Source organism: Phymastichus coffea, unplaced genomic scaffold (genome assembly GCF_024137745.1).
Source record: "Phymastichus coffea isolate CEN01 unplaced genomic scaffold, Cenicafe_Pcof_1.1 PCOF00185, whole genome shotgun sequence".
In the NCBI taxonomy this organism is placed as follows: domain Eukaryota; kingdom Metazoa; phylum Arthropoda; class Insecta; order Hymenoptera; family Eulophidae; genus Phymastichus; species Phymastichus coffea.
The window spans coordinates 202,934-218,794 of NW_026706996.1; the positions used below are offsets into that span (position 1 = coordinate 202,934).

Below are 15,861 nucleotides of genomic sequence, written 5' to 3' on the forward strand. Positions count from 1 at the left end.
TCGTCTGCTGAAGGCGCAAACTCACTTCTTTACGAGGTTGTGTGCGAAAAAGTCATGTACGCAATACGAAACTACAAGTAGGTAAATACGCACTGTGTGAACATTGCACGGTGCATACTTTGCCTACTATTATACTCCCTAGTAACATAATGTACTTTTCTAATGTTCAAGTAAACCTCCCTAAGCTGTTTCAAATGACTAGCTGGATAATGAAATGTTTTTTAGAACAAATTAGATGGAACAATCACGCGAAACGCTTTGAGATTAAATCGTGCAAAATTTTTTGCAAAAAAGACAAAAAGGCCCACGTGCGATTCGCTTTTCCAAATAAAGCACTGGAATGGCGGTACAGCTGCTGTAACAGTTGGAAATAGCGATTGCGTTTATAACTGGAAGCGAGGCAAAACAAAAGAGCAAATTGTATGCGCATAATCGCATAATCGGTACTAGTGGTGTCCGCGACTTTTGATTGGCTATCGCCTAAAGGGTGAAGTAAGGAGACGAGTGAACAACTGTGCCCAGCGCTTAGTAATAGCGATTAGTCGCTGGCTTATATCACTCATTTTTACAGTAAATTTGTCCTTGCAATTAATCTGACTATTATATGGAAAAACTTGTGGAACGTAGCAGCAGCCGCGGCAAAGCGCGGAGGGGCAATGTATCCGCTTATCGAGGCCACATATCTAGTCGTCAGAGTGAGAGAGAGAGAGAAAGAGAGACGTGCCAGCAGTGCAACGGGGTGGCGGCTGGGTCTTGAGCCGACAATAATGCGCTCGAGCGGCTGCATTCCTCTGTAAATCCTCCAGGCGCTGCTATTACATTCCCCGTGGCTCGATTCCTTTCTTCCTCGGCGACACGTCGAATTTCAATTCGCTCGCATTTTTCTTCCTCGAGCTCGGCTGCTCGCTCGGCAAGACGAGCGCTTGCGAGCCTCTAATGGAAGCGCAACTGCATCGCTGAATTTTACGAGGGTATTTACATGAGCGCAATATTTTATGGGACGGGCCGGGCCCACTTAATGCTGGGTCACGTTCCGTCGCAGCAGCTGCCAGCACTGTTGGCGGCTGCCACCGTTGGCGCTGGCTCTAGTGCCGCAGCTTGTTCCTGCCCACCTATGAATCAAAGCCCGCTTTAAAGATTTCTTTCTCATCCGCTGGATAAGAAACTCTCCCGGCGGGAAACGACGCTGAAGCGTTCCGGCACGAACTCGCCCGTTTCCCGGAATAACTCGCTTGTCCGCTTCTTTTGCCGCCTCTGCGTCACCCTCTTGCTCCCGGCTTCGTGCCCCTGGTCTTTCCTCGCTTGCCGTCCAACAGAAGCTCCCACTTAATGCTCCCCGCTGCCTCTCTTTACTCGCTTCGCCTGTTCGTCTGATCCGTCGCATCGCGCGCGGCCGCGCGATAATTGGAAATTAGCCGTCGCCCTATCGCCGCAGTCTCTCTAGTCTCTCCGGCATATCGTGCTCGTTCATCTCTCAACCGGATATTCTCGTGCTCTCCAGCGAGTTTTCATTTTTGTAAGCCTGTAGTCGAGTTCAGAGCTCGAGTTATGCCTCGATTTTCAAAGAGAGCGCAAAGTAGATATCGCGCCGCCGCAACTTGGCATGCCAGATGTATCACACAGATTTACCGTGTGTCTGATTTTTCCGCTTTAGCATTCATCCTCTTTACCGGACGGCTTATGAAAAGATACAGATCTGACGCGGCCGACATGAACTAAAGCCCGCCTTGTGTGAGCCACGCAACTACCTACTCTCAAATGCTGATTCCTCTTGGCTAACGGCCGGAAGTTCATTCAAAATTATCACTCTCGATCTGAGATCTACGCGTGATCATTTCAAAGACAAATGAGCACAATTACATCAGGATATTTTGGGCAACCGAGAAGAGTTGACGCACTCTAATAAGGACAACTATGTTTTCGCTGAGAACAGCTTCTCCGTTTAATTTAGTTCTATAGATTGCGTGTCTATTCAGCGTCGTGTTATCAAAATTGATTGCGACGCTAATTGCGTTTTCCTTTCTCCTGTCTTCTGCTAGAAATTCATATATACGCTACACTGGCAGGCAGACAGACGGACGAACGGATGTACGAGGTCTGTGCATGCGCATAAACGGACTTACGCGCTCGTGCGTCCGAGTCTTTGTCTCGACCTTTGACTGCGGCTCTCGGCGCTCGCGATTACAGCAGCAAACATCCCCCGCCGCGGTAGGACAAAGCGCAACACTTCCGAACTTGCGCGCACCCGCGCTCTGACTCGTGCTAATCTCAATAATTCTCGTGTGGACGAATCTACAATTTCATTATCTACTTTACTGTTTACTTTATGCAGTTGTTTTTCTTATTCAGCGAGGTCTACGTCTCTCGGTTATTCATTGAACTAACATATTTTTTGTCAGATCGATTTCTAGTTACTTTTCTAATGTCAGTTTCAACATTTTTCGTAATTTTTAAATATTTTACGAATCATTAGTAAAAAACTGATACCCGATATAAAAAAAAGGAAAATTTCATTTCGAGTGATGGACAGAATAACGCAATGCTTTCACATAAATGCCTCTGTACGATTGCAATACCTCGTCAACGATGTTTTAGCATTTCGCGTACATGGCGGGCTTTGTTCTACTGAAATCCTTTGAGTAACATTTCAATAAAAAGAGAACAAACGTTTTCGTCGCTTCATGTATGCCATTTAACTGCAAAACAGAAATGAAAAAAAAACCATACGTGATTTGTCGGGGGAATATTTCCATACAGATTGATAACTTTCCGTCATTTCTCCAACTAATTTACGACCAACGCTGGGATATCGATAATTTGCAAAGTTTTTATTTCGTAGATTTACCTCGTAACATCACTTGTTCAAATTTCTAATTGACGTCTGTTACAATGGTATACGATAATTATGTGGGTACTATCAAAAGAAAGTTAATAGATTATATTTTATTCTCAGATTTAGTACAGCGGTCTGGTATATAAATCAACACATAAAAATATGTGCAGTACAGAAAATCTTAGAAAATTCCTTAATATGTATTAAACAATTGCGCTATAACTACGTTTAGAAAAAAATTGTAGTTGCACCATTTATAGCATTGCTAATTTTATTGCGTATAAACGATTTTTTTTATGGTAGAGGCACTACTTGTATAAAAAAAAAATTAAATCTAATACCTGCATATTATTAAATTTAAAAAACAAGGATCAGCGATAAAAAATAAATTGTCTATAAGTTGTGAGAACGATGTTCGCGGCTTACTCAGAAAAACAAGTTTTCATCCCGAAAAACAGATACTGCTGTCGAAAAGCGTGTAGCGCCGTACCAGTCTAAAATTTGTACATCGTCCTACACGGATATTCGTACTACTTATATAACAATTACAATTAAAAACTAATGCAAACAAATGTATATAATTAGTTAAATTGCAAGTGTGAGTTGATGAAAAAAAAGATGACTTGCCTAGTCAAACTCAAGTCAGACTGTCCACATTTCTCGTTTTTTATGTTCAGGCTTATCGTTATCTCCCCTCCCTCACAGGCCCACGCATTTCGCCGAGTCGTGATTTGTTCAGCCCGTTCATGAATCCTGCTTCCCTCTCCTTTTTCCTCTTTCTCACTTTCTCTCTCTCTCTCTCTCTCTCTCTCTCTCTCTCTCTCTCTCTCTCCAGGGACATAAAGTTTCACACCTCTTCTATGCAGATAACTTGTAGATTTATTTCGCTACCAACAAAGACATAAATGACATATATGCTGAAGACTTGCCTGGCGTTGAGATGCAGGAGGGTGTATTTGTTCCCTTCAGTAAAGAGGTGACTAGTCTTGGGATTGTACTCGATAGTATGCTGTGGTGGAAATCGCACGTCGACCGGGTTGCGGCGAAAGTCAGGAGGGCTCTGTACGGCCTACGCTTTATTAGACCGTGTACTACAGAGCTACTCCGGTGTAAATTAGTAGAGTCGATAGTCCTCGCCTGGACTACTGCACTGTGGTGTGTCTGGAGGCCTTGGCGGAGCAGAGGGAGTGGTTGCAGAGACTGAGCAATGCATGCGTGAGATACATCTTGGTATCCTATGTGATGTCTCGGTTTCTCCATTTAGACTGAAGTTGGGCTGGCATCGCGTGGACGTGCGCAGGGAATATTTTGTGTCCCTGCTCATGGGCTTGCGTATGCGTGAACCTGGCTACCTGGCCGAACTCTTCACGGAGCATAAGTCAAGGTATCCGGGCACGGCGGTGCAGACCGAACTATGAGTTACTAAAGCAAGAACGGAGACGGCCTGCAGGTCTTTCCGAGCGACGGGTGTCCGTCTTTGGGAACACCTTTACCTCGGACCTGAGGCATGCGCCTTCGCTCGGCAGCTTTTAAAGAAGGGCACGCGAGCACTTTGCGTCTTTCAGCGCAAAGTGCTTTTATGACACCGGGGTGCCACTAGAGCATTTATTTCGTTATTTGTGTTATATAGCTTATATGTTTGTATGGTATTATATTTGTTTATTATACAATTTAGTGTTCAATGATGTAAACTAGTCGTAAATGAACTTTTGGCTGCATTACTAGTTTTAAGAAATACGCAAGCTAGTCTGTAGTGACAAATATTAATGTTTTCCTCTGAAATTTTAATTAGATAACGCTAGTCAAAATCTAGTTTGTTTATTTATAAGTCTTTCTGTTTGTTACTTGTTTGCATACTTTAGAATTATTAACTAAGGAAATTTCCATATACTTGTGATATTTTGTGATACCTTGTGATACGGTATGATTGTAAAAAATGGAGTAATTATTGTATGTATTAACAAATACTGTATATATCTTGTATTTTATGTTTTGCCATTGTGGCAAATAAAGTGGTATCATTCATTTATTCATTCTCTCTCTCTCTCTCTCTCTCTATCTCTCTTTGCTTTGCTTTACTTTGCTTTGCTTTGCTTGTAGATCGCTGAACGGCCTCGAAATAACCCACCCATTATATCCGAGCCATTTGACTAAATTTTCCTCTGCATACAAATGTCATAACAGTCTTAAGAACAAAGATTGCCGTGAGCTAACAGCGTGTATGGCATTGGCTGTTGCAAGCCAAACTATCGAATACCTGGGCTCGAGTAATACTATACTAAAATATTCATCTTCTTTTTGAGTAATGCGAATTTTAGTGATTACTCTGTTTATTTGTTTTATTGTAAACCAATCATCCTGTATAATATTTTATTCCGATAGTATTTTATTTAGTTTTTGATTATTACTTTTTGGCAGACTTTGAGAGTGTTGAAAGTAGACTGATTAATTTCTACGACAAAATAAATTCTTATGGCTTACATGATTTCAAGATGGTATGACTATTCCTATTTTCTATACAATAGGAAAATAACATAACATAATCGGAATATATCCTGAACTCTTTTTTATTTCAAGATTAGTAATTACGTCGGTTATTTCTGTAATTTTGATATTTTCAAATGTGTTATAATTCTTTTTGTTAGTTTGCGTATTATTTAATAACATGAGTTTTTCTTCTGTTATTATATTACATTGTAGGGAAAGGGGATAAATACGCTTTTAAGATACGTAATAATAGTAGCTTTATTAATACCTGTTTTTGCCCATGTCCTGTAGATTTTTGAAATCGAACGGGAAAACTTTTGGGATTATTTTATTTCTTTTGATTGATTTTCAGAATGAGTAGTCGAATTCCTCTATAATAGTTATATTTTGTACATAGTTGTTTATATCCATATTTTTTTCCTTAAAAATAATTTTTGTTGTTCTTCAATTAACCGATTATATATTGTTTTGTCTGATTGCAGTCTACTTTGTTATTAGGTTTTTGTTAATTTTCACTATTCATTTAATTTATCCGAGACTGTTGTGTCGTATAGCTCATATGTTTTTTAAATATTGATTATTGCATCATAATTTATAATAATTGGAGAATGATCTGAGGTTAAGTTATTTGGCAATTAAATTAATTGGAATATGTGCCTTTTATAATCGTAAAGTTCATTAAATAGAATATTTTATTAGTATTGCAGGGCCAATAAATGGATTCACTCGTAAATATTGGTTTTAGGTTTTCTGCTTGTATAACCGAGTAAACATTTGCTCTTTTTGCATTGGGAGTTATTGATCTTAATCCCGACCATGAATATTTCGCAATGTAGTTATCTCCCAATAAGAAGCTATTTCCTAGACTGTCAACGAATCTTTGCTATTAGTGTGTCTACAAGGACAGTATATCGCTGAGAATATGATTAAGCCATTCTTATTTTCGATTTTTATATTTGTTACTTGTAGCTAATCGTATTTGTGTACTTCGATTTCGTGGTATTTAATGATGATTTCGATTATTATTGCAGTTCCTCTACGTGCTTTGCTGTCAGGATGATTTGTATTGTAGATAAATTATTGTGGAATGTTTAAGTAATTTTTATGCCTGAAATAGGTTTCAGAAATGACTATTAAATCGATATTATTTCCTATAAGAAATGTCTTTAATTCGATGCTTCTTTGTGGTAAACCGTTTACATTCCAAATTTGTCGGCCACGAAAAGAATCCCTTTACCACACCACCTCTCCCTCTATTTCTCCTCTCTTTCACCTTTACCATAATCTATTCTTGGACTCATAAAGTACCATAAGGAGATTCAACTTAGGTTATAAAATATGGCACGATTTTTCCACCGAAAACTCAAACGAGAGGCGGAGTGATACGACTGGTTACAGAACTCGATGCGGCGGGTATCGGTTGCGCTACTTAGAAAGAGACAAACTTATGCGGGCAGAGCAGCACCAATAATTCGCCTTCTAAGTCGGCGCCTTCTAATTTCTCTCTCGGATTGTCGGCAATTCTTAAAAAATCTTCGGCATGGGGTAAAAAATGCCGAGAGGTCTAATCTAGACGGATGCCTAATCACTAATAGGGGCTTCTTCCCTTCTGAAAATTGTATATCTATCAGTCTTTAGGGAGAATTTCTCTGTTCTCGCGGTCAAAGCCGCTTCCATCGCAAGATCAAGTTTACCTCCTCTCCCCCTAAACCTGTAAAAAATTGCTATTTTTAAATTAATATATTTATTTTATTTTTTTTATAAGCGTGACGAGCATTTTGATTGAGGATTGTATCCATTCTGTTTATAAACTGAACCATCATGTTCTTTAGTTGTAAGTAACTGTTGTTCACTGTAGCCGGTTTGGTATTACTTTTTTTGGATTCTTATTTAATTTCGTAGCAACTTCATGCATATGTAATAACTGGTCTATTAGTATTTTCAGTCCTTGGTGTTTATTTTGGTCTAATAGTCAGTGCCAGAAATAACTTGCTGAAGAAATTTTCTTGTGTTACAACCTTTATGACTGGCTACGTGATTTTCGCCGTAGTTGGTACATTTGACATCTTTTATATTTGTTTGAATAGGGTAGTTTAAGGTGAGGTGATGATTCACGTGTTTAACACGGACTGGAGTTCTGTGGCAATAATTTTTTATATGACTATATTCCTGGCATCGTGTGCATTGGAGAATATCTCCTTTTTGCGCAGCTCTTCGGAAATGATTTTTTAGTTCATAAGTTTTTTGATTTCGTATATTTATTTGTTATTTTCATTAGTTCTTATTTCCATGAAAAAAATTAGTAATGGTTGTTTCATTGTTATATGTTTTGTTCGCGTGAGAAAGACTGAGAATAGAGATTTTATAATTTGAGATAAATGAACGTCGGATTTATTGAACTCACAAATAAAACAACTTAAATTAACAAACAAATCGGAACACTCGGAACCAAAGTAAAACCAAAGTAAAAGTTTACAATCGAAATTAAAGCTACAATTTACATTTAGGAACATTCGAATCCTCAATCGCAAACTAAATTAGTTTACAAAATAAAGAAAAGATTAAATTTATGTCGGCACGAGAATCACATCACCAATTTTCTACAGAAGTACAATTGGAAGTTGAATCTTAAGTTAATGAACGATATGCGACTTGCCTGTTCAAGTGCCGAATCTAGATAGATTGAAACGCGTCGCTGCGCCAGTCGAATTCGATAAAAAAAATCTCTCCTATCGTAATTTCCCTTTCTTAGCACCAAGGTGACCTCTTGTTTCTTGACCAAGGTTCTTGACCTCCTGCCAATGAGGCTTTATTATTCTTGTTTCAACTGCTTCTTGCTCTCGTTGATTGGCGAGTCGAAGTCTGTGATGACTCCAACCGCGCGCTAGAGATCGTGCCATGTTTTGGTGGCTCGTGTTGCGTTGTTTGATGGCGCCGACTTTCGGCTCAAACAACGGAGTGACGGACGCTCAATGTCCATCTCCGACAACCAACTTCGAAAGGTAACCTTTCAACCAGTCTGATTGTCACAATGCATTTACCATCATGTTTAGCGATGTATGCATTTTTGCGAGTTTGGAGGCAGTTATCGCGGCAATTTTATACAGTCGAATTTAATTTTAATTCTAGATCGTTACTCAGTTTGATGCAGCGCACGCTTCTCTCACACGCTCATTTTAAAGTAAACAATCATATTTGTAGTGTTGCTTTGGTTTAAGTTTCGAGTTTCGAAGAGGCTGTGATTGAAATTTGACAACAAAGGGAGCAACTGACAAATATCGGCAGATAAAAGGTTCTTTGGAAATGAGAGTGTCGATGCCGCGACGCATGGTCACTCGATCTTGACCTCGAGTTCGATATTGCACGCGCGCATCGATTAGCACAACAGTCCGCGGTGTAATGTAATGATCAAAAGCGCAATGTCTTTGTCCGAAAACTCTTTCGTGAGCATATTTCAAAAGACATCCGTAACATGTTTAATATTATAAGTTCTTATTACTTTGTGATTCTACGATTCGATTCCTTGTTTTAATCATTTACGTCAATGGAGGGCTTCACGTTTTTGAAAACTATTTCAGATGATCTGTTCTTTTGTAAGTTGTAAAAATCGTGTATTTCTTTTCTAACTCAGCTATTGTGTCGTTGAATAATTCTAAATTATCAATTTGGATTATAATTTTGTTATTGTTTAAGACTTTCATTGTATACTTATTTTTTCTAATTATATCGAGAGCGTTTTATCAGGAATCGAGGAAACAGATAATGGACTCATACTTATTTAAAACGCCAGTTATGAATATCGGATATTATTTTGACGGTTTAAGGGCTGTCAGTGTTGCTCAAATTTTTATCACTGTACCGTGATTTTAATGTTAGACTGTAGTACCTAAGAATATAAACTTTGGTTTTACCTTGATTTTTTTTATGAAGTTTGTGCTCACCTTTGTTTGCGGTTTTTTGAAAAGGGGTTCTAGGTAAATAAAAGGTAGTTACAGGAGAAGAGATCTTTGAATATTGCTCGTTTGGCTTGTTTATCTACTATTTCATTACCGCTTATACCAATATAAGCAGGTGGTATTCGGCGTAGTATTATCTTGTTATTGTTGGGATTGTCATGGTAAAATTCGCCATTTTTTTCTTACTTTAAGAATTTTATAGTTTAGATTATCTTTACTAAAGTTATTTAGATACATAATCGCACGTTTGTTTAGAAGTGCAATGTCCATTGCATCTGATAGAGCCCAGCATTCAGCGGTGCAAATAGATGTTTTCATAATTATATTTTTAGTAATGATAGTAATGGTATTAATGACATGTTTTAAGACAAAAACATGCATTTCATACAAAGTGGTTTCAGATTTACTTCCGTCAGTATAAAATTGTATCGAGTCGACGAGTGTCAGTATACATTTGTATCGAGTCACTTTATATTTCATTAAAAACTTCGTTGGGGTTAGGGCTCTCCACAATTTAGTGTACATTAAAGTTTTAATTAAACCGTAATTGTAGTTGTAAATACTTGGTAAATCGAATAATGTACAAGATGTTCGATACTAGTTACATTTATTATTATTTTTTCATTAAAGAAATTTTTTTTCTTCTGTTATTTATTATGTTTGACATATATTTCTTAAACTTATGAAAAATAATGGGTTTCAATAAAAAATTCATACATTATTATGTTAGTTCTATTTTGTAAAGTAACCAATTTAGTTTCACCGAATAGTATGTTAGTAGAAGTGTTCATTCGCAAACCCAGAGACATTCCAATTGTAGAATATTGTATTCGCTCGAGTTTATTTATTTAGTTTCTGCATCGGAAAATAGATAAAGCTACTGTAATCAATGATGGATCTTACATAATTTTTCTCAGAAAGTTAGCAATGTTTATGGGTAGAAACCCCAGTAGTGCCTCTGATAAACTGAGCAATATTTAATGCGCAATTAGTTTGTTCTTTAACATATCGCCATAGTGTATCAAATGTCAGTTGGTAGTCGAAATATATACCAAGAAATTTAATAGATTCCTTGGTCTCGACTGTTGCCGCAAATAGTAATATTCGATGCAATCAGATTAATCCCGTCTTTGTTAAATGGACGTATTTATTTTTTATGGGGAAACTTCTAAGCTCATATCCGATAATTTAACGTAAATTAGTTCAATAGTATCTTCCATAATTTTTTTAGTGGTAAGTAAATTCCTAGTAATTATATATATCACTATATCGTCAGCGAATAGTAGTATCTTTATCTCTTCATGAAGGTCTATGACTAGTTCTGCCATATATATATTAAGTACAAAATCGGACTGAGTATATTGCCTTCAGACAGGTTCTTATAACAAGAAAATTGATTATTAATGTTATTATTATTATATACGAACCTTCCGTGAGTTAGAAATTTTATAAATGCAAATAATTTTTTAGAATAACTAATCCCTGTAAGTTAGATGAATAGAATATCACTGAGGACGTTATTGAATACGTTACTGACGTATTATATATGAGCCACGTTAATTTCAGTGCATTTGAAAGCTTGATCGAAAAATTGATCATTGTTAGATTAAAGTATATTATTAGGAATATTATAGAATATCACAAATTCAAACATACTGCTTGACCTATGTACGTCTATATCATGCATATCGACGATTACAGATTATCCGCAAGTGGAGCTGTTTTCTTTTTATTCCACTCATTCTGTCCTAACATTCTACATGCAACGGATATGTTCCAAATGTCACTCATTAATCTTTTATATTTCTCTCAAATAAACTTCATTTTTTTTTATTTACACTTACAAACTTATCTATTGAACACGTTTTACAAGTCGCCAGGTATCCAATCCGGACAAAAGTTACGTAGCAGACTTGGTCAGTTTTATTTTTAACTTGGTCGTGATCAGTAACCAACTGAGGGTTGACTTTAATTCATTTATATGTCAATATTTTTGATTTGTACGACTTAAGTTAATATTAAGATTGAGATTTTCTATGGAGGATTGAAAACGTGCGTTTTTCTTATATTTGAACCATTTTTTGCAATCTTTATTGCATGTATATTCCCATTTTTTGTAAGATGCTTGCCGTTTTCTCTTCACCCGTTCACAGTCCAAATCCTACCAGGGACCAAAATTTTTGTTTTTTTTTTATTTATATATTTTTTAAAGGTTTTGGCGCGAATTATTTCTGAAATAGTTTTAACAAAAAATCATATTTTACGGTGGAATGAAGATTATCATAATCGCTAGAAAAAAGTTTGATGTATGTATTATTTAACACGTTTTAACTTTAATCCAAGCGGTTCATATTAATTGTATTTTAAAAGTTTTCTTGACGTAATACGACTTTTCAACATCGTGATCTATGCTTATCGGAAATAGTCTGAGACTAAGTTATATCTTCACTTACTTTTAAGTAAAACTTTCAAGTACAGGGCTACATCCATTGTAGAAAAGCCGAGATTCATATCACTTTTGTTACAAGTACTTGTATCTACACGCGTGAAAGTGTAGGTGTTATGCAAATGTAAATTATACAGATTAGCTGAGTCGTATAGTTTTCAGCTATTTTTGTCATTTTCACAACAGTTCAATGCCTCGTTGTGTGAGTTTGAAGCACCTGTAAGTAGACATTTCTTGTATAATTGAGTGTTAGTAAATAATAAGTTTCATTTGTCGTTTGTAACTTCAAAATCGGAAGGTCTGTAGTAAGCTATTATAAAGAATGGTTTGCTAGATTAGAAATTTGAACTTCCAACAACTCGGTTTGTAAATCAATATTTTGAATGTTATCTCAGGCAACGAAATTAAGTGATTTACGTTTATATAAGCATAACAATCCCTAACTTTCGAGCATATAGCCTATATAGTTTGGAAGTATTGAAGCTAGCAAATTTAAAATTATGAATTTCTTTCAACTATGACTCAACGCAAACAAGGATACGTAATTCATGAATAATGATTTTAATCTTATTTTTTTTATAACGCTTCTAACGTCTCAAAAGAATATGGGCAACTTAGTGAAATTATTTAGGTGTTCTAGGGTACATGATTTATTATTTCTCATTATTTAATAGAACAAGAGAAATTTGAGAGCAATAAGTACGTATCAATATGAAATTTAGACTTATACATTACAAATCTCATAGTTTATAGACCAGAATATTCATCTGAAGAATCTTATGTATCGGATGTATCGAACGCAGCGATGTCCATTACTAGTAGTTGTTTTTTCAACGGTGTGAATCTATTCTTGATTTTCGAAAGAGTCAGATATTTATAGATTTCTATCATGAAGATGAGGGATGAAGAATATCTCGTATAGTTACAGGCTAATTTTGCTTCAAAGTATTTACAATTGTATGTATCATATATAAACTACAGTAATTATTTATATTAGTAATTATTCATATAAGATAGAGAAGGATGCAGTAATGATTTCATGGATGTGATCTCTGACCAACTAGGTCTGGGCTCTAATTTCGATAGACGGTTCTTTAGTATATGAGGCCTTTTACTTTTTGTACACATGTTTTTTTAGTTTTTTTTACTTCAACTCGTAATATGTTAGATTTCTCTGTCTGTTTTAGAATTGTACTGATAGAAATTTACCTTTTTCTGAGTTTAGCGAGTAAGCTTTGTCCATTGAAATACAGGTTTTCGTTGTTTTCGTTGTTTTCGTCGAGGGGCTTTTAGCCATTATTAATTTTCTGGTTAAATGTAGGTGTGATTGATATGCTAGACGTAGGTTCTTAATATCTTGTAGTTGTGAAGTATGAATGTTGAAATGATGAGTGCTTGTACTATCATCGCCTGTATTGTTGCAGTACTTTGCTTTATGCCCTTTTTGATTACAAATGAAGCAGGTAATTTTGTCAATCAAGACATAGACGCTGTAGAATATATCGTCATAATTAATTATTAATTCTGAAGGTAATGTCATCAAAATCTATATATGCCTACGAAAACTGAAAATGTGTGTGAATCCAAATGATCTAGTAAATTTCATATTGCTCATGTTGGACTTTGGTACAACTCAATATTTTTTTATTTTATTTAGTATAATTTATCGTATGGAATGCAGGGATAAATATTGGAAAAAATCACTCTTTTGATTTTGGCAATGTAAAAAGACATGTTCAGCTTGTGGCCTTGAACTGCTATAGTGTTATTATCTTCTTTTGTATGTTCATCCATTTTTAGTTATCCTGGATGAAGCCAGTATATTGGACTGTGAAGTTTTCTTGGCTACACCTTGGAGGTAGAACAATATATCGATCTTTCGATCATATCAATGAAAATAGCTTGATTTTTCAGATATAAACAATATAAACTGTCATTCACTACTCTATAAAAGAAGTTTTTATTTTTACTTTTACCTATTTGAGAAGGATCTTACACTTACCTGTGTTAAGTGGAGAGGTAAGTGTGCCTTATATAATTTTATTTAGCGAGTTGAATGTTATACTGTGACATAGTTACACTTTTTCGCTTAAACAGGTCGTTTATTGAGTATTCGAAATAGCGACACAACCGTGTTTATAAGCGTGAATGATTTACCAAAACGTCTGACTCACACAACTGCTTTGGTATTTTTTATAGGTATTTTAAAAATGAACATACAACAACTGTATGTAATTTTGTGTCTCTTTTCATCAATAAAAGGCTTTAAAGGTTGGCAGATCATAACAGACGAAACATCTCAAAGAATATTTATGTTTCCTCTATCTAAAAAATCTTGCCTTCATCAGATTAATAATTTGATTGCTATTTGTTAAGTAATTATAAGCTATATTTTTATTGTTACTTCAACAATAACGTTCGTTTTAAGGTTTGCTGCAGAGATACACTAAATACCTATACGTATCAGTCTTAGTTCCTTATAAGCCATGTGAAATATATAACCAACCTGCTCACTACTTTTTGGAAGGATGTAAGAGAAATTTTACATACATCACGACTATACCTATAGCTTAAAATTAAATCGCACAAAGTCGTTAGCTCTTATCCACTGAGACAACTTAACTCTACTATTTTTATTTAAAAGGTTTAACAATGGTCATAAAAAGTTTTTAATGTATTTTTTAAATATCGACCTATACACAGATGATGCGTATTTTATAATACGTTATGTATAGTCCTATAGGTGACAGGTCGAGTGACACTTATTACATAAAAATCATACATTATATTATAGCACTACCCTAATATTTGTACTTACGACCCTTCTATCCGTGGCTTAGTATTCCAAGTTGGCAACATTAAGTCATGGACTGTGAGGGAGTGAAATGGGATGCAGAAGTGCAAATTTAAGCCTTAAATTGCTATGATTACTGTTATTTTGATTACAAAATAAGATGCCGATTGTTATTTGGTTATGTTGCAGTGAGGTGCCTAGTGCCGGATTTCCAGCATCCGATGCAGAACGTAACGGTGCCGAAGGGTCGTGACGCGACGTTCACGTGCGTGGTGAACAACATGGGTGGATACCGGGTGAGTCCTTCCTCCTCCGCGAGCGGTGATCACGCTGGTGCCAATCCTCGGGTAACTATCCACATAACATGATCTAACGTGATCGCCTGCTGTAATGGATCTTGTCAACACAAATCAAGAATGATAATAATCGCCGCACTCTCTCTCTTTCATTGCACCTTATCTCGCACTACATCTCTTGCTCTCTATCTCTCTCTCTCTCTCTCTCATGCTATCACTATCACTATGACTATCTCTTCCTCGCGTGAGTCTTAAAAGAGCAGCCGATGGTATGCCTGCACCACGAGCTCTCTTCTATCAATTTGATTCTCTTACTACCTTTCTTTTTCTCTTTCACAAACATTGTAAATCATGATGCTCTTCTTTCACACACTATGCAAAGTATATTATATCATCCCACTATATATGACTTGCACTAGCTGCATTGGTTAACCGATTTGCCACTCTGACCTAAATCTATTTTTATGAGAGCAGTGCAAAGCCCTCTTACCTTAAACTCGCCACTAGATGCTATAATGCGATCCTCGTGGATATGCTTGATGCATTCTGGTTGGCTTTAATCTTCATTTGATTCCCTTCATTTTTCACCCAAGTACAGCAATGCGTACATCAAATGTCTGCCTTGAATTTACTTTCATTCTATTCTGTGAATGACTACGAGCAGAGTCATCAACCGTATAATCGATTGATATACCAAAACAATGCGAATGTAGATTAATGGCAAGTGAATTCAAAGTATTATGCCCTACTGCTGAATAAGTTTGGACAATGTTACCTCGATTCCTCGTTTCTTTCATTTCGTCGCTTTTAGAATATCTACTAAATAAGAAATTCCTTAAGAATTTTGTATCAGCAGCTATCTCGCAGCACATTTCAATAATCTGTACAGTACATGCTTGAATTCTAGTCGATCCAGCTGGATCAACGCCTATACATTACCAGCTTTCTAACCACTTCTCATCCTCATTAACGATCAAATCAGTTGAAAGCTAACAAATCGCACCTTGAATTGAATGAACAAATGCACCATGAAGTTTTGTAGCGTGAAC

At 36.2% G+C, this 15,861-nt stretch overlaps 1 protein-coding gene across 2 annotated transcripts in view; it reads left to right on the forward strand.

Annotated features, from left to right (window-relative positions):
* Window positions 1-15,861, forward strand: part of LOC131673579 (lachesin) — a 100,655-nt gene that overhangs the window by 65,724 nt on the left and 19,070 nt on the right. Inside the window, exon 3 of one of the 2 annotated variants that reach the window (XM_058951673.1) lies at window positions 14,706-14,863. In XM_058951673.1, the coding sequence (XP_058807656.1) occupies window positions 14,706-14,863 (158 nt within the window). The remainder of the gene's footprint in view (window positions 1-14,705; window positions 14,864-15,861) is intronic. The other variant, XM_058951674.1, reaches the window with a different exon arrangement.